This window comes from Dunckerocampus dactyliophorus, chromosome 11, assembly GCF_027744805.1.
Source record: "Dunckerocampus dactyliophorus isolate RoL2022-P2 chromosome 11, RoL_Ddac_1.1, whole genome shotgun sequence".
Classification (NCBI taxonomy): domain Eukaryota; kingdom Metazoa; phylum Chordata; class Actinopteri; order Syngnathiformes; family Syngnathidae; genus Dunckerocampus; species Dunckerocampus dactyliophorus.
The window spans coordinates 9,254,668-9,273,304 of NC_072829.1; the positions used below are offsets into that span (position 1 = coordinate 9,254,668).

General features: G+C 43.2%; 1 protein-coding gene across 3 annotated transcripts in view; it reads left to right on the forward strand.

Moving 5' to 3' along the window:
* The window catches only part of med12 (mediator complex subunit 12), a 25,802-nt gene continuing 7,165 nt past the window's right edge, over positions 1-18,637 (forward strand). For all 3 annotated transcript variants that reach the window (XM_054791483.1, XM_054791484.1, XM_054791485.1), the window contains exons 1-28: positions 1-152; positions 677-781; positions 863-1,054; positions 1,279-1,438; positions 1,533-1,708; positions 2,368-2,478; positions 2,730-3,005; positions 4,123-4,269; positions 4,350-4,449; positions 4,544-4,680; positions 4,749-4,880; positions 5,160-5,286; positions 5,423-5,712; positions 6,472-6,645; positions 9,039-9,183; positions 9,464-9,582; positions 9,805-9,948; positions 10,137-10,300; positions 10,376-10,507; positions 10,590-10,817; positions 10,966-11,110; positions 11,198-11,318; positions 11,817-11,927; positions 12,018-12,131; positions 12,216-12,352; positions 14,629-14,808; positions 17,610-17,681; positions 17,763-17,929. In XM_054791483.1, the coding sequence (XP_054647458.1) occupies positions 51-152; positions 677-781; positions 863-1,054; positions 1,279-1,438; positions 1,533-1,708; positions 2,368-2,478; positions 2,730-3,005; positions 4,123-4,269; positions 4,350-4,449; positions 4,544-4,680; positions 4,749-4,880; positions 5,160-5,286; positions 5,423-5,712; positions 6,472-6,645; positions 9,039-9,183; positions 9,464-9,582; positions 9,805-9,948; positions 10,137-10,300; positions 10,376-10,507; positions 10,590-10,817; positions 10,966-11,110; positions 11,198-11,318; positions 11,817-11,927; positions 12,018-12,131; positions 12,216-12,352; positions 14,629-14,808; positions 17,610-17,681; positions 17,763-17,929 (4,208 nt within the window). In that variant the 5' untranslated portion in view covers positions 1-50. The remainder of the gene's footprint in view (positions 153-676; positions 782-862; positions 1,055-1,278; positions 1,439-1,532; positions 1,709-2,367; positions 2,479-2,729; positions 3,006-4,122; positions 4,270-4,349; positions 4,450-4,543; positions 4,681-4,748; positions 4,881-5,159; positions 5,287-5,422; positions 5,713-6,471; positions 6,646-9,038; positions 9,184-9,463; positions 9,583-9,804; positions 9,949-10,136; positions 10,301-10,375; positions 10,508-10,589; positions 10,818-10,965; positions 11,111-11,197; positions 11,319-11,816; positions 11,928-12,017; positions 12,132-12,215; positions 12,353-14,628; positions 14,809-17,609; positions 17,682-17,762; positions 17,930-18,637) is intronic.

Sequence of the window (18,637 nt, forward strand, 5' to 3'; positions counted from 1 at the left end):
TGGAGGGTAGACAGGCAGCAGGAGGAAAGCCCTGGCTGTGATGCAGCTGGATGATGGCTGCCTTTGGAATACTCAGCTACGAACACCGGCCATTAAAGCGACCCCGGCTCGGGCCTCCGGACGTTTACCCGCAAGATCCAAAGCAGAAAGAGGTGAGATTATCTTCCAGTTTTAGTATAAAAAGTACGTTTAAAGGGAATGTGCTGAGCGAAGAGGCTATTTAAAGATAGCTTGCAAGCTAGCAGCGGCTAGCCTGTAACGAGCTAGCCGCTAGCACCAGACAACCCGGGCCTGGCCATAACAACAACGAACAACGCCTTTTTGGATAGTTGTCACTTTGTAATGTGGATTAATTTGTTGGACAGCAAGCTTTGTTATTTTAGCAACGAGTGTTAAACTGTTATTGTTTGATGAGCAAAATGCATTTGAGGGGGATTTAATAAGTAGCGAAACATTTCAAGCTAACTCAAGACTGTTCTTTCAGCTTGTTTTACTTTAAAACTCAGTTTGCTGATGCTGCTGCAACCTGGATTAGATGTTGATCGCATTGCTGCAGTGTATTCAAAGATAACTTCATTGCTAAATCAGAAGTCGCAGCAGTTTCTTTTGCACAAAACTACACTATCCTGTTGCTCAGCTTTGATGTGTGTGTGTGTGTGTACACATACATTTCCAGGATGAGCTGACGGCGCTCAATGTCAAACAAGGATTCAACAACCAGCCAGCAGTATCTGGCGATGAACACGGCAGTGCCAAAAATGTCAACTTCAACCCATCCAAGGTGATTTGACTCCCGCGTGCCTTAACAACACCCAAAGTGATCCATTCCTACTTGACAACCTGTTCATATTTTTCCCCAAAGATCAGTTCCAACTTCAGCAGCATTATTGCCGAGAAGCTGCGCTACAACACCTTTCCGGACACAGGGAAGCGTAAGCCGCAGGTCAACCAGAAGGATAATTTCTGGCTGGTTACAGCGAGGTCTCAGAGCTCCGTCAATAACTGGTTTACAGACTTAGCAGGGACTAAACCTCTCACACAGCTGGCCAAAAAGGTAGGAAGGCCTCTGGGAATCTCATCATCTGATTTGTTTAGCAGGCTGCACCACTGCTGCATCATAATAGTTAATTGATTTGTTTTCCTGGTACATTATTTGTTAAGTCTTAGTTGGTTGATGCAGATTCGGCAGGAGTACCATTAATTTCTTTGGCCGATCACATTCAGAATTTCCTCATGTACTGACCAGGGGCACTGATGTACAACATATCCTGATCACAGGTGCCAATATTCAGCAAGAAAGAGGAGGTTTTTGGATACTTGGCAAAGTACTTGGTCCCTGTCATGCGTTCAGCATGGATGATCAAGATGACCTGTGCTTATCATGCAGCCATCACAGAAACTAAAGTCAAGAAGAGACATGTGATTGATCCCTGTATAGGTGAGGAAAATGTGTCCATGTGACCTATTGTTCATCGCGAGATGAGTATTTCCTTGCCATTTCAATGTGTGTATGTTTGTGTGTGTGTACGTAGAATGGACCCAGATCATAACAAAGTATCTGTGGGAGCAGCTTCAGAAGGTGGCCGAGTTCTACAGGCAGTTCCCCAGCCAAGGCTGCAGCTCTCCGCTCCCGGCCACTCCCGCCGACGTGGAAACGGCCACAAAGCAGTGGGAGTACAACGAGAAGCTGGCAATGTTTATGTTTCAGGTCAGTGCCACACTGTTCACTTTAACGTGCACTATCATATATCGGTTTCGAGGCATTTGTCCTTTTGTGCGGAGAACACATGTCACAGTTCTATGTGGAATATATTCACATGTTGTGTATCTATAATAATAGTACTTGAGATTGCAGCAGTGGCCAAACAACTTTTATCTCATCCTTCAGTTTGAATGAATGTATGCAAGTGCTCAGTGACAGGAGATAAAACTGTAATCTATGATTTTACCCAATTGGACTCCATAGCCCCTTTCACACAGCCTTTAAAAGCCGACATTTATCCGTGGGATGCTGCATGTGTGTAAGCGTATTATTCTGCAATGCTGGGACCTGAAGTATAACAGACACTCATTTGTCCCTCTCTGTTGTGTTGAAAGCAATGGTCGGTGGCTGACATGTATCTAATTGTCTGCTTATGATGTGTCATATTGTGCAAAAGTGCATTCTGTTACGCTAATATCCTTCTGTTGAGTGGTACTGCTGTATGAGCGCCTCAGTTTATACAGTATCGTAAACAATTATGCCTAGTGGCATACAGACTTACTTGCCAGCATTTATTTGTAATGATAGAAATGTAATATTGTACTGCAAGAGGAAGAGATTAGAAGCATCATTAGTGTTATTTCATGGTTGATTTTTGTGGTCAGGATGGAATGCTGGACAGACACGAGTTCCTGACGTGGGTGCTAGAGTGTTTTGAGAAGGTCCGACCCGGCGAGGATGAGCTGCTGAGACTCCTCCTGCCACTTTTACTGCAGGTAAGACCTGTCTGACGTTTCACTGACAGCCCATTTTATTGTACTTGAATCTCGCATCATCTCTGCTGCTGCTGGACCACACACTCACACAAATTGAGGTTGGTGTAGATGATGTGACAGGCTGTCAGGAGATTGTCTGAATGCTTTCATCCATCACCAAGCCTTTCATTTTGTTGCTTTCAGTGTCATAAGTTGCTGTGTGCGTGCGTGTGTGTGTGAGTAACACCGTGCATCGCCTCCACTTCCCACAGTACTCGGGGGAATTCGTACAGTCGGCCTACTTGTCACGCAGGCTGGCTTACTTCTGCACGCGCCGCCTCAACCTGTTGCTAAGCGACGGCAGCCTGGGCCCCAGCGCCGGTGGAGGGCACCCGGCGCATGGCATCTTGACGCCTCAAGGCAATGCCCTGCCCCCGACCCCAACCTCCCAGCCAGCCGGAGGCAGCCAGCCCCAGACACCATTCACAGACTTCTACATCTGCCCCCAGCATCGCCCTCTTGTGTTCGGCCTCAGCTGCATGTTGCAGGTATGGTGACCACTATTAGTGTTCTGCTTGTTTCTTCGCAGAACTGTAAATGACTTTTCTGGCCTCCCCAATGGGTTGTAGTCAAAATGCTGTGGAAGACATGCAAGCATACATGTAATACAAATTTTATCATCATAAGACAAATGGTCAATGAGATGCATAACAAATTTTGTGGCGATTCGGCTCAAAGGCATAGTTTGGATTTTTTGACATGAAGTTGTATGACATCCCCATCAGCAGTGTAGTACGTCAACAGTGTAGTGCCCCCCCACTTGGTCCCGCAAGTCAGAGTTCTGGTCGGATTTCCGTGACGAGGAACTTAGTTCCACTTAGTTGCTAGGGCCATTTAAATAAAGAGATTGGCTTCTCAAAACATGCGTTCGAAAGAGTAATACTTTTGCATCGTAAAAATGCCTCCTCAAAAATCACTACATTGTCTGCCGCCGTGCCCCTGCGCACTGTCACATGTCCATGCTTGTGTATGTGATGAAGACGCTCACATCTTCTTCCGCTGTGGAATGCACACTTAAACAAGATGGCCGCAGCGCTCCGTTGTGGAAGAAGATGCGAGCGTCTTCATCACATACACAAGAATGGGAAGGTGACAGTGCGCAGGGATACAGCGGGAGACAAATAACGCAGAGCGATTTTTGAGTTCTGATTTTTTGAAGATGCATTTTTCTGATGCAGATGTATTACTCTTTTGAACGCGCATTGTTTTAAGAAGCCAAACTCTTTACTTAAATGGCCTCGGCAACTAACCAGAACTGCGTTCCTCGTCACGGAAATCCAACCAAAACTAAAGTCACGGGACCAGGTGGGGGGGGTAAGTTACTGTTGATGTACTGCACTGCTGATGGGGATGTCATACAACTTCATGTCAAAAAATCTGAAGTGTCTCTTTAAGTCAGTCTGACTTATGGGGTGGCGAGGTTTAATAACAGTGCCACCATGTGGTGTCTGTGTCAGAAAAATAATAGCACAGGCAATACAGTAAGCGTGCTTGACAAATGTTCACCCTTTTGCGTGCAGCAGTTCAGGAGTAGAAGAGGTACACAAATACGTAGAATAGTCTTAATTTTTTTGCAACTCATTTTCTTTCTGTCGTCATCCTCAGAGCATAGTGTTGTGTTGCCCCAGTGCTCTGGTGTGGCACTACTCTCTAACAGACAGCAGAAACAAAACTGGTTCCCCTCTGGACCTGCTGCCCATCGCCCCCTCCAGCTTACCAATGCCTGGGGGAAACACTGCCTTCACACAGCAGGTACTTTCACGCCCAGCAAGCTCTTCCTTGTCAAGATGACGACCTGTGCAACAACACATACTTTGCACCACTGACCATAGGTCCGTGTGAAGCTGAGGGAGATCGAGGAGCAAGTTAAGGAGCGAGGACAGGCGGTGGAGTTCCGCTGGTCGTTTGACAAGTGCCAGGAGACCACAGCAGGTTGGGAAAATGTATCTTTTGTCTGACTTGTTCACAGCATGAGTCGTGTGTTGAGTACAGTGAACCGTTGTTTGATGGTTCGCTCCCTGGTCAGGGTTCACCATTGGGAGGGTGCTGCACACACTAGAGGTTTTGGACAACCACAGCTTTGAGAAGTCTGATTTTAACAACTCGCTGGATTCCTTATACAACCGGATATTTGGCTCAGGCCAGAGCAAGGATGGTCACGAGGTACTGTACCTGGAAAAAATAAAAATCACAATCAGGTCTGCATCTTCACAAAGTGTGCTTCCGTCCAGATGTCACCCGATGACGATGCAGTGGTCACCCTGCTTTGTGAATGGGCCGTGTGTTGTAAGCGATCAGGCCGACACAGGGCCATGGTGGTGGCTAAGCTGCTGGAGAAGCGACAAGCCGAGATTGAAGCAGAGGTATTGCTCCCTTCCTCGCAGCCAATGGAGATTACAGAAACGAAGATGCAGTGTGCTATCAGTCAAAATTAATTGGTTGAACTGGCATTGTAGTGGATTTTCATGCAGTTGGCACTCACAGCAGATTGTCAGCTACATTTATACATATAGTTTACAGGTGTTCAGCTCACTTTTATCACTTTTATCCATGTATCCAAGTTGATGTGTAATTGTGTTGTTCATCGACCAGCATATACAGACTAGTACACACATGGCAATGTCTACTTTGTGTTGTGACAGCGGTGCGGTGAGTCCGAAGTGGTGGATGAGAAGGGCTCTGTGTCATCCGGCTCCCTTTCCGCTGCCACACTTCCAGTGTTTCAGGATGTTCTGCTCCAGTTCCTAGATACTCAAGCCCCCACGCTGAGTGAGTCCCTGCTCTTATTCATATTTTTTTACATTTCCCACCCTTTTCCTCTTATTTCATCACCCTGAGCAACATGTATTAGATAGGAATTTGACACTGGGTGGAGAACCTTGTACTAAATTATTTATCCATTTAGCCGAGCCTGGTAATGAGAATGAGAGAGTGGAGTTCTCAAACCTGGTCCTGCTCTTTTGCGAGCTGATCCGCCACGACGTCTTCTCCCACAACATCTACATGTGCACGCTCATCTCCCGTGGCGACCTGGCTTCCGACTCCCACTTGCCACGCCCTCGCTCCCCCAGCGACGAGCCCTCAGATGAGTCTGATCGCAAGGAGCAGGATGCGGGCAACAGTGTCAAGATTGAGGATACCGGCCTGTCGGAGTCTATGGAGATAGATCACAACTCTAGTGCTAACTTTGACGAGGTATAAAATCATGTCAACATGCAGTGACTATGTTACACACCAAGTTTCAGCAAGCATTTTTATGACAGCATATGGTAAGGGAAAATACCATAGTCAATGTGCAGCCATTATTGTCTAAATGGATGGCAACACAAGTGAGTAGCATGATAATTGTCTTGCTAAGAGTCAAGCATGGTGGTGGTGGCATGCATGAGTGCTGCGCGCATTGAGGAGATGCGGTTCATTGAGGAGAAAGATGAATTCCAAAGTGTACTGACATTGTGAAGCAGAGCACGATCCCCTCCCTTGGGGAAACTGGGTGACGTGACACTTTTGCAAATTGATAACAAGCCCAAACACACCTCCAAGATGACAAGTGAAGGTGATGGAGTGGCCAAGTATGTCTCCTTGAAAGAGTGGAAGAGAATTCCAGTAACAAGCTTTGCAGCTCTGGTGAATTCCCTACTGAAGAGGATTAAGGCAGGGCTCGATAACAATGGGACTCATTAAATTGTCACATCGTAATTTGAACATGTTCATTGTGAGGCATGCTCGTATTTAGACTAATAGCTGTATGTTGATGCATTTTCAGTGGACAGTAAATCTATATTGCTATACATGCTGTACACTGACTACTCTTCTGGATGTCCAAGTTTACTTTCTTTAATATTGTTCCTAGACAGTATATAATGTTTTCTGAAATGTCAGGGCTGTATTCACATCAAGGGGTGGCTTGTCTTTGTTTGTGTTGTCACACATTTCATCATCAATGTCTTGCAGATGTTCTCGCCTCCAATGCACTGCGAGTCCAAGGGCAGCCCCTCTCCAGAAAAGTCTGCACCCGAGCAGGACAGCAAGAGCACCTGCAAGGACAAGTGCATGGACCCTGCCTTCCCCCAGCTGTACGAGCAGCCCCGACACATTCAGTATGCCACCCACTTCCCCATTCCTCAGGTAAGAAGAGCGGGTTCTCTTCTTTTTATTGTGTCTCATTGCAACTGCCTGTTTTTTTTCTTGACTGCTATTCTGTGGTCATTTAACACATGTCAAAGGCAGCTTTTCTATCTAAGATAAGCAAAGGGAGATACGAGGGGTTTCCCCATACAACTTTCACTTCCGGTAGCGATATTGCAGCCTTGAATATTAGCCGATACAGATATTGATCGGGTATCAACACAAATCATACGTACTTTTATTTATTTGTATTAAGGAATATTTGAAAAGCATGAATCATGCATCATTTTACGACTTATTTTGTAGTGTCAGAAAAGGCTTACTCAGAGAGCCATAGGCATTAACAGTAGAGATGAGGGAAAACTCATCACCCATTTACTTCTTTATGCATGTGGGTAAATGGTTATGGTTTATTTTATTTCAAACATGCATACAGTTTACATTGAATGCTTAATGTTACAATTTACAATTCCACGTCTGAAAAGGAGTAGGAAGAAATAGAGCTTATTTAATCCTACCCCCTCTCCGTACCACATCAACAGTGCTTAAAGTATTCCGGGATTGTGCCAGAGTGCTGGCGTTTACATATGATTAAAAAAAAAAAAAATGCTCAAACTGCTGCTGTCCAATCCTACGTTAGCAGCCGTAAAAATGGGTACACTGAGGTTGCCATGTAGCAGAAGTTGATGCTGCGTTCAAGACAACTCAGAGGAAAAAAACGGGTTCTGAATTATACAAAATGAATTGAACAATGAAACAGCATTAAAGTCGGAAATTACACATATATTCATCTTCGAAAATAGGCATAAATTGCTGCTCAATAAGCTTAGTTTTTCTACTTCGAGTTAACCTGTAGCGTGAACGTGATCTTGAATGCAGCATCCAAGCGGATGGTTTCACCAAAATCAGATGAGAAAAATTGAGTAAATTGAAGCCCGGGGAAGACTAATTTGACAACGGCCTTAAATGCAAATGGCGCTGGCCGTGGACAGAAGAAAGGAATGAGACGGCAAGCCTTTTGGGAGCTGTTGCCAGAAACTAAGAGAGCCAGGTACTTGTTTTTGTGTGTTGTGTTCGAAGAAGCTCGCAGCAGTTCACGCTTTCCGACATAAAAGTACTGGGAGCAACAGCCACAGCTGACATAGTGGCCCCAATGACTGATCATATTTGTGACTTGAAAATACGTGTGTGCTCGTTCATTGCTGAACATAATCTATCATTTACAATTACACAACCACTTGTAGATCTGTGTAAAAAAGTAGCGGTTGATAAAAATGCTTTGACGAAACTGTCCGTTTATAGTCAGCATCCCAGTTATATGAACACCCATGGCATAGCACCAGGTTCAGTTCAAGAAACGTCTGTCTGATATGCTCAAAGGATGTATGTTTTCTCTGAATGTTGATGAAGGAACCACCCAAAACATGGAAAAAAAATACTGAATGTAATGGTTCGCTTTTTTTGCTGATGATGCGGCCAGATGCCTGGCCTGGGAGCAAATCAGGAGGGGAGCTTAATGTCAGCTGACTGATGACATCTGCAAAGTGACGTTTACACGATACACTCAAACTACCTTGGTGATCTACCGGTAGCTTGCAATCCTAAAGGGCACCCCTGGGCAACAATAATTACACAACATCTTGCAAGCAGTAAAGTAAACATTAGCAATGCTTCAGCACTTACGATGGAACTTAAAGATGCCCTGCAGTGCTATGGTCTTGAGTGGAAACAAATAACCCGTATTCTATTGGACAGTTGTGCTGTCACGACAGGGAAGAAGGGTGGACTTGAGGCACACGCGAGGAAGGAAAACTCTCACCTCCTTGACATCTCTGGTGACACTGTGCATATCGTGGCGTATTCTGCCAAGGCTGTGTTGAGCCTTTTAAAATCAGAAGTAGAGGACTTATGCTTTGTATTTTTTGTATAAATTGCTCTTTATTGAATTAAATGGTTGCTGTAGGTCATATTGTACCCTGCTAAGCACAATGCCAAAAAGTTGTTTGCCAAATTGTCTATAGTGTGTATGTGTTGGATTCACTCCACCCAACCCCCCCCTTTTTTTTTTTTTTTTACTTAAAGCCCTTCATCAATTGCTAATACGTATGTTCACTTCCTGTATTCCACATGCACCAAATCACTGCGTACTTATTCTTCCATACAATCAAGCAGTTGTTAATATTAATAATATGATGATAATAATTTTGCTAATTTTTTCATTTTTATTTTATTTTATTGCTGATATCAGCCAAATATCCGATATCAATATTGGATTGGGCCATCCCTTGGACACACATAATGTTATTTAGTTTGATTCACATGCTTTGTTGTTGCTGGTCGAGTTATCAGGGCCATTTATTTAACTTTTCTTCTTCCAAATGAAATCCCCTCAGGAGGAGAATGCCAGCCATGAGTGCAACCAGCGTCTGGTGGTCCTCTACGGCGTGGGCAAACTGAGGGATGAAGCGCGACACACCATCAAGAAAATAACCAAAGATATCTTGAAGGTGCTCAACCGCAAAAGCACTGCAGAAACAGGTACGTATATAGTTTTCTGATGCTTCTTTTCAGTGATGAGTCATTTGTTCAACTGTGAAATGCAGGACTTTTTGGACTTTCTCCAGTAAAACATCACCTTTGATTGCAGTTGCATCACTCATAACCGTCTTTTTTTTTTAGCTGAGTTTTTGAAGCAACAAAGCATTGTATATCTTTTGATGACTTTTTAAGGTATGGAAAGCGGCTTCACATGTATGTGTTGCCTTAATTTCAATTCCAAAGCAGTCATGTGTCGCTTCTTTCACCCACTTTTGCACAGGAGGCGAGGAGGGACAAAAGAGAAAAAGGAGTAAGCCCGAGGCCTTCCCCACGGCAGAAGATATCTTCTCCAAATTCCAGCACCTCTCCCACTTTGACCAGCACCAGGTCACCTCCCAGGTTAAGTTGATTCATTTGGCATATTCTGATCCGTATGATTTCACCATTCATTCATACAAAATGATCTCCTAATTTGTATGCCAGTGGCGTTCTGTCATCGCAGCTTGAATGGATAATGATCCAAAGTATTTTGCTGCATAGAGTCACAGCCAAGGTTGGAGAGCTTTCCTCGTGTGAGTCAACACTGACCCCACTGTGTTGCTGTGTTTTTTTTATGTACAGGTGTCCCGAAATGTGCTGGAACAGATCACCAGCTTTGCCTTAGGGATGTCCTATCACTTGCCTCTAGTGCAGCACATTCAATTCATCTTTGACCTCATGGAGTACTCGCTCAATGTTAGTGGCCTAATCGACTTTGCCATTCAGGTAATGCGTGCGTCAACTTTTTCTCGTTACATGACGCCTTTTGTTCTCTGTTTCCATTTTTGCTGATTTTATCACTGGCCAATAAAAAAAACAAAGATCTGCATGCGGACAATGGCTGGGTCACACTTTGGTTACACCCCGCATAACGTGGTGATTGACCATTGAACCTTGGGTGTTTTTATTTGTAGCTTCTGAACGAGCTGAGCCTGGTGGAAGCCGAGCTGCTGCTCAAGTCATCTAGCCTGGTGGGCAGCTACACCACCAGCCTTTGTTTGTGCATCGTGGCTGTGCTGAGGAGGTACCACTCTTGCCTCATTCTCAATCCTGAGCAGACAGCACAAGTTTTTGATGGGTAGGTGGCTCACATGCACATTCAAATCCCCTCTTAGGTGCACATTGTGTTGTAACATGTATAATCCTCTCCTAGCCTGCGCATTGTGGTCAAGTCAGGTGTGAACCCTGCAGACTGCTCCTCTGCTGAGCGCTGCATCTTGGCCTACCTGTATGACCTCTACACCTCCTGCAGTCACCTCAAGAACAAGTTTGGCGAGATCTTCAGGTACTAGAAACGTTTTCCATTCATTAAAAATGAGCATCCAGTCAATTTAGATGCTAGCTTCACTACTGTTTTTGTTTCTCAGCGAGTTCTGCTCCAAAGTGAAGAACTCCATCTACTGTAACATTGACCCCTCCGACTCCAACATGCTCTGGGACCCTGAGTTCATGACTGAGGCCATCGCCAACCCCTCAGCGCACAACTTCAACCACTCCATGGTGGGCAAGATCCTCAATGACAGCCCTGCCAACCGCTACAGCTTTGTGTGCAATGTGCTCATGGATGTGTGCGTGGACCACAGAGACCCTGAGAGGTACATTATCAATCAGGAATAATTATAAGTTCACCTGAACCTTTAACATTTTAAGTGAATCGAGAAGAAATCTAGAAGCTATTGAGAGGCTCCACAAAAGCGAACTTGTATCAGTGTAATTAAGATAACGTTGCTCTTTCTCTTTCAGGGTGAACGATATTGGGATCCTGTGTGCCGAGCTGACTGCATATTGTCGCTCCCTAAGTGCAGAATGGCTTGGCATCCTCAAGGCGCTCTGCTGCTCCTCCAATAACGGCAACTGTGGCTTCAACGACTTGCTCTGCAACGTCGACGTGCGTTTTAGTAACTCAGTTTGAACAGATTTTGCCTTGGTGACCCTCAACAGCGTTGATTTTTAAAGTTGCCCTTATGTCCCTCAGGTTAGCGACTTGTCCTTCCATGATTCCCTGGCAACATTCGTAGCCATTCTCATAGCGCGACAGTGTCTTCTCCTAGAGGACCTGGTCCGCTGTGTGGCCATTCCATCCCTTCTCAATGCAGGTAAGAATATGAATGTGTAGAATATTATACCAATCAGTACACAGATCTCTCACTCTGTGCAGCTTTGTTCATGTCCTACATAAATGGGTTCCACCATATAAGCTTTTATTCTCAGCTTTCAGGTGTTCTTTAAAGGCAGGAGGTGTAGGGTGCAGCCTGGTGGGAAACAACATCAAACTCTTGAGTCACTACTCATATTAAAGATGAGAGTAAAGCCTGTTTATTTGATCTGTGCCCATGAAACCTCAGTGGGCTTTGTAGGCTTGCCAGCATGTACACACCCCCCCCCCCCCCAAATTCTATTGCCGCTTCCACTACCCTTGAGACAAAGGTGCATTCAGCCATGCTGTCTGTTGGCTCCACTACACATGCCAGCCGTTTGTTCTCACATCCCTTTTTCCACAATGAAAAATTCATCTATCTAGGACATGGTTTTAAATTTAGAGGGATGGACTTGATCATGTCACTTTTGAAACCCGTTTCTGAACTCTTCTTTAGCCTGCAGCGAGCAAGACTCCGAGCCTGGAGCGAGACTCACCTGCAGGATATTGTTGCACCTTTTCAAAACTCCACAGCGCAACCCTGTCCCTCAAGACGGTATTAAGTCAGGTAGGACAAAATAGTTCCGTTAATAGTTTAGGCAGGATTACCACAAAAGACTCACTTTTTGCTTAACACCACCACTGTTGTGTATTTCAGACAAATCTTCAGTTGGTATCCGGTCATCGTGTGATCGCCATCTCCTGGCAGCGTCTCAAAACAGCATAGTTGTGGGAGCCGTTTTCGCTGTCCTCAAAGCTGTCTTCATGTTGGGTAAGAAGTGTTTACTTGTTACTCTACTTTGGAATTTTGCAAAGGTGCTCTGTAACAACTCCATTGGTCTCAATGGTCATGTAGGTGATGCTGAGCTGAGGGGCTCAGGGCTGTCCCACCCTGCTGGCCTCGACGACATATCCGAGGGGCGCAATGTCTCCATAGAAACAGCCAGCTTGGACGTGTATGCAAAGTATGTCCTGAAGACCATCTGCCAGCAGGTAAATATCCCTAATGTGTTGTTGAAGCTGCCTTATGCTACTTTTCAACAGTTTTAAATATAGCACACCCGGAAAGTATTCAGAGCATTTCACATATTCCATGTTTATTTTATATTTGTCATGTTACAGCCGAATTCAGAATGCATTTATTTTTTTCCTCAAAATTCTACACACAACACCCCGTAGTGACAACGTGAAGAAAGTATTATTGAAATGTTTACAATTTTTAAAAATTGAAAAACAAAGAAATTGCACGTCCAGTTCATATGCACAGTGTTGTGAAAAAGTGTTTGCCCCCTTCCTGGTTTTCTTATTTTTTTGCATGTTTGTCACACTTAAATGTTTCAGATCATTAAGCAAAATTTTTTTAAATTAAACTTTTTATTATTAAGGGAGGGGAAAAAAATCCCAACCTACATGGCCCTGCTTGAAAAAGCATAACTGAAAGCATAACAGAGATTAGTTGAGATCTATCAGTCTGGAAAGGGTTATAAAGCCATTTCTAAAACTTTGGGACTCCAGCGAACCACAGTGAAAGCCATTATCCACAAATGGCAAAAACATGGAACAGTGGTGAACCTTCCTAGGAGTGACCAGCCAACCAAAATTAAGAGTGCAGCGACGACTTATCAAGAGGTCACAAAAGACCCCACAACAACGTCCAAAGAACTACAGGCCTCACTTGCCTCAGTTAAGGTCAGCGTTCATGACTCCACCATAAGAAGGACACTGGGCAAAAACAGAGTTCCAAAACGAAAACCACTGCTGAACAAAAAGAACATTAAGGCTTGTCTCAATTTTGCTACAAAACATCTTGTTGATCCCTTTAGAGAAAATACTCTGTGGTCTGACGAGACAAAGGTTAAACTTTTTGGAAGGTGTGTGTCCCATTACATCTGGTGTAAAAGTAACATCGCATTTCAGAAAAAGAACATCATACCAACAGTAAAATATGTAGTCTGATGGTTTGGGGCTGTTTTGCTGCTTCAGGACCTGGAAGACTTGCTGTGATAAATGGAACCATGAATTCTGCTGTCTACCAAAAAATGGAGAATGTCCGGCCATCTGTTCGTGACCTCAAGCTGAATCAAACTTGGGTTCTCCAGCAGGACATTGATCCAAAACACACCAGGGAGTCCACCTTTGAATGGCTGAAGAAAAACAAAATGTAGTCCTGACCTGAATCCTATTGAGATGCTGTGGCATGACCTTAAAAAGGCAGCTCATGCTCAAAAACCCTCCAATGTGGCTGAATGACAACAATTCTGCAAAGATGAGTGGGCCAAAATTCCTCCACAGTGCTGTAAGCGACTCATTGCAAGTTATGGCAAACGCTTGATTGCAGTTGTTGCTAAGGGTGGCCCAGCCAGTTATAAGGTTTAGGGGGCAATCACTTTTTCACACCACTGTAAGAGCAACATCATGCTAGGTTAGCCTACTGAAGAAAAACAAAATGATCAAAATTATTTCTCCTGCATCTGTAGCTGACTGATGGATGGATAGTTGGCAGACCTGCAGGTGTTGTTGTGTACTGTAGCTTGCCGCTTTTTTTTTTTTTTAAACAAAGCTGTCCTCCACAAAGTGGTGCGCACATATACTACTGGTCAAACGTTTTAGTTAGAACACCTGAATTTTTCAAGTTATTTATTGTAATTCAAGTCATTCAAGTCCAGTTAATATCTTGAAATGGTACAAAGGTAAGTAGTGAAGTGCCAGAGGTTTAAAAAAAAAAAAAGGTAAGGTTACCCAAAACTGAAAAATGTGTATTTAAGAATTATACAAAAAGGCCTGTTTCAGGGACCCCAAAATTGGCCAACAATTTCCAAGTGCTGGAGTACTTACTGCCTCCTCTGTCTGCATAAAAACAGTGTTCGGAACACACTGCTACTACTATACCCTCCTGAACATCAGTTGAACAGCATTGTACTGGAGGAAGTAATTTGTTGCTACACAAATGGAAAGAAAAAGGGAATCGACAATGGAAGACAGACAAGCCTCTTAACACTTAAAAATGTAGTTTTTTTCCTCCAGAGAAATTGAAGTGTTCTAAAACTGTTGACTAGTAGTGTACATTGGGCTGAGTCATCTAGCTAGGGGCGGGTCATGTCCTTATGAGGAAGGATGTTTTTTCTTCATGACATCATGAAAACCCTTTTGTTTTGTTGCTCAGAAACAGGCTCTAAGGACACATCTTACTGTTAGAATATCATTAAAAAGTCTCTTTTGCATCAGAGGCTTTTAAAGGAAAACCGGTTATCATATCTTGCCCTCTGCAGGAGTGGGTGGGAGAGCGCTGCCTCAAGTCTCTGTCCGAGGACAGCAGTGCCCTTCAGGACCCGGTGCTGGTAAACATTCAGGCCCAGAGGCTCCTGCAGCTCATTTGCTACCCTCACCGCCAGCTGGACAGCGATGACGGAGACAACCCTCAGAGGCAGCGCATCAAACGCATCCTACAGGTTTTCCTCCCCCTCCTCTCTCTTTGTGACAAAAGATAACATATTTTGGAGTAAAAGATGGTTGAAATTGCACATTGGGGGTAATCTTTTAAAATAAATACAGTTGTCCCTTGTGGATTGCGATTAACTCATGCAATCCTAGCCAAAAAGTTTATTTGTACCTTTTTCCGTTCTTTAGTAATCAGCAGTAGAGCAAAGTTCCATGAAAATATCAGTTGCCGACTAGAAAAGGGAGAAAACCAGCTTTTTGTGAAAAGATACATTTAAGCATAACTTGCACTTTGACACATTTTTTGCTTTTGTGACAGCTCAAATATCTAAACAACTATACCACAACATAAACAACACACAAATTATTATTATTTTTATTTTTTTTAACACGCAAAATAATTTATTTGCAAATATAACATCATGAACTATTGACAATTTTCACATTTGGAACTGAAGTATGTGAGTTGGAACTCAACTGTGTGTGCATGTGTTAAAATTTCCCTACAACGCGTTTTTTTTTCGTGTGGTATATAACAGCTGCCTTTTATGCAACGACTTCCTCTTCCTGTCGTGTGTTTCTCCCATTGAACTCTATACTACTGGAAGGGGCGTCCCTGCTGACCGCAGGAAGCCATTGGTCGGCCATCTTGCTTCACCCAAAAAAGCACACACACATACACATACATGTCTCTTCATTCACTATATTTATTATGTTTCGGTATAAAAATTACCACGAATGAACAAAAATTCCATTGAAACAGAGAAAATTTACAACACCCAAATCTCAAAATTTCCCTCCAGTTTAAGGTTTTTTTCCTACCTCTATGGTGTGAAATTACAACGCATAACAACTCATTTTCAGTGTTCACAGGTATTTTTTATAAGGATCTACGTAGTATCAAAGTTAAATGCAACGCATACCTTTAGAAGATGATTGTTGTAATCTAACAGTCTGGCCGGTCCTGTCGAAGTTCTCCTCTGTGAAATGACGACAACAACAGAGTTGCGATCTGGCTGCAGGAATCCACCTGTCTCTCCGCATATTTACTACCCATTGCTTTAGAAGTTGAGCATTGCAGTGTGGAAATATAAAGGAGAATAAGGGGTAATTTACAACTACTTAGATGAAAAGATGCTTACAGATTTAAAGTATCTATTTTTTAAACTTTTTATTATTTATAAGCATTTACCTACCTGTGAAATGTAAGTCCCTTGTCTTGATTTTCACAAGTATCACGATTTGTGCAATAAATAGCAGCACAAGACGGCATCTCGAACTCCTCTTAGTTGTTCGGCTTTCTTGTTTTGGGTGAAACAACATGGCGATTTTTATACTTCCGGTGGCTTCAAGCCTCCAATGCGCAGCAAGCGATCGGGGCCATTCCAGTTATAGAGTTCAGTGGTTTCTCCTTTTTCTCATGATATCTGCCGAGCTCTCATCTAATGCACTTCTGTCACCTAGTGGGTATTTTTATGTAATTAAAATTGCTCTCTAGCCTAATGTTGAGGAGTTGCATCAGCACCTCCTTTAGCTTCTCGTGAAAATGGAAAATGTAAGAAGTGTATAAATACCTTGTTAGTGGGATCGGGCTTTCATGTTTATAAAAACGTATAACTACGTTTTTAGGTATTGAATGAGTTCATTGGTTCCAGCCCCAACGGCGATAGCTGAATTTCCACGAAGTAGGATTCAATATTAATAAATGGAATATTTTTGTAGTTAGAGCATAGAAACCTTGTTTAGGACCTTCTAGTTTTTGACATCATTAGAGCCCTGCAGACATTTAATTTGTCATTTGTCACTAATGACAAATTAATATCACGCCCTCACTATATGGTGTTTTTTCAAAAAATAATTAATAGTTTCATTGTAGCAGTTTCATGGTTGACTATGGCCTATTATTAGTCAAAAAATATCGAAAAACAAGTTACATGTAGTATAAGTATGTAGTAGTATATGTAGTACGAGGCATCAGTCATGTTATGAGGCATGACGTTTATTTACATTACCTTTCACACTGCAGAGCCGAGCCGACATGCCATGGATGAGATCATATAGGGGAAAAAAGGTTCTCCTCTCATTCCGTGTGGAAGTGCTAAGTTTTTGGCTTATTTGTCCTTCTGTTTTAAACACTTCCTTAAGTTTAGACTAAGTAAATAGAAGAGGCTAGCTAGCTTGCTATGCTAGCGGCGTCCGTCTGTTATGTCCATGCAGTGATCCCGTAGTCTGCGCAATGTGTTGTCAACAAAGAAAAATAGGAATGTAAAAGTGACTATTGGGGTGTTATTTAATGTCTACAGGGCTCTAATAATGTTAAAACCCGTATTTAAAAGTCATCAACAGCTCTAACTACTGACTAACTGACTGCATTTATTAATACTGAATCCTACGTCGTGGAAATTCACTTATCGTGGTCGGGTCTGGAACCAATTAATGTTAATGTCATGTCAAACGCTTCATCTATGGCTGACTTATTCAGGTAATGTCTCATCAATGTAACATTACTGACGCCTAGTAGTGACTACGATGCTACGTAGACTTGTCTTTCAATATTTTTTGGCTAATAGGCCACAGTCAAGCATGAAACGGCGATCATTTATCAATTAATTAATTTTTGAAAGCGAGGGAGCGATGTTTGAATCGCTGTGTAGCGGGGGACGACAGAGCAGTATTTTTGATTAACAGAGGAGTCATATGAAGTGTGCCGTTTTGCTGCCTTCCTCTGGCAGTGCAATGTCCCTCTCTCAATAACGCTATTATTCTGAATGAAAATTAAACTCCATCATCATAAACTCTGTCCTTGTTGTAGAATATGGACCAATGGACGATGAGACAGTCATCCCTGGAGCTGCAGCTGATGATCAAACAGAGCACAAACAATGCAAGTTGACCTCAGTGGGAATTGGATCAATAAAACATTTATTAGCAGCCTTGAACACATTGTTTGTCTCCCTTTTTATAGGAGCTCTATTCTCTCTTGGAGAACATAGCCAAGGCCACGATCGAAGTGTTTCAAAAATCGGCCGAGATGAACTCGAGTAACCCCTCCTCAGGGAATGGAGGAACCCTCCAAGGCGGCTCTGCGTCCAACAGCAGCAGTGCCACAAACAAAATGAAACCTATTTTAAGGTGAGTGCCTTTGTGTCGGCTACCTTTGTGGCTCCTTGCAGATATACACAAATTTACCTTAATTTCTTCTCAGAGAATTACATAAAGTCAATCTCGAACCAAAAAAATAGTGATCATTGTGAACCCTTAATTAATGAACATGAAACCTTAACTCTTTGGAGTCTGTGGTAATTTTTAGCATTTTTAGTTGTTTGCTTTATTTCTCACCTAAAAACTGTTGGTCGTGCCTCGGTTAGTTTCATTTTTTTTCAGTACACCCTCACGTGTGTGACAAAAGTGGGGTTTTTTTTGTTTTTTTTGAGTGGACACATTATTTGTTGGGTACATAGTGAGCAAATTATAATCATTCTCAACCAGCTTTGAAGGTAAATAATTGTAACTACACTGCTCAAAAAAATTAAAGGAACACTTCGAAAACACATCAGATCAAAACTGGGGGAAAAATACCGATCCTGCTGAGGGTTGAAGGACCTTCTATGGCCCTGTCCAGCTCTCCTGGAGTAATAACGTAACAACAACAGCTGTCTCCTGGAATCTCCTCCATGCGTCTAGGTACCGCAGTGATGGTCCAGATCTGGGAGGAGATCCCCCAGGACACCATCCGTAGCCTCATTAGGAGCATGCCCCGACGTTGTCAGGCATGCGTACAAGCACGTGGGTCCACACAAACTACTGAGAATCATTTTGAGTTGCTACAATGACATTTTA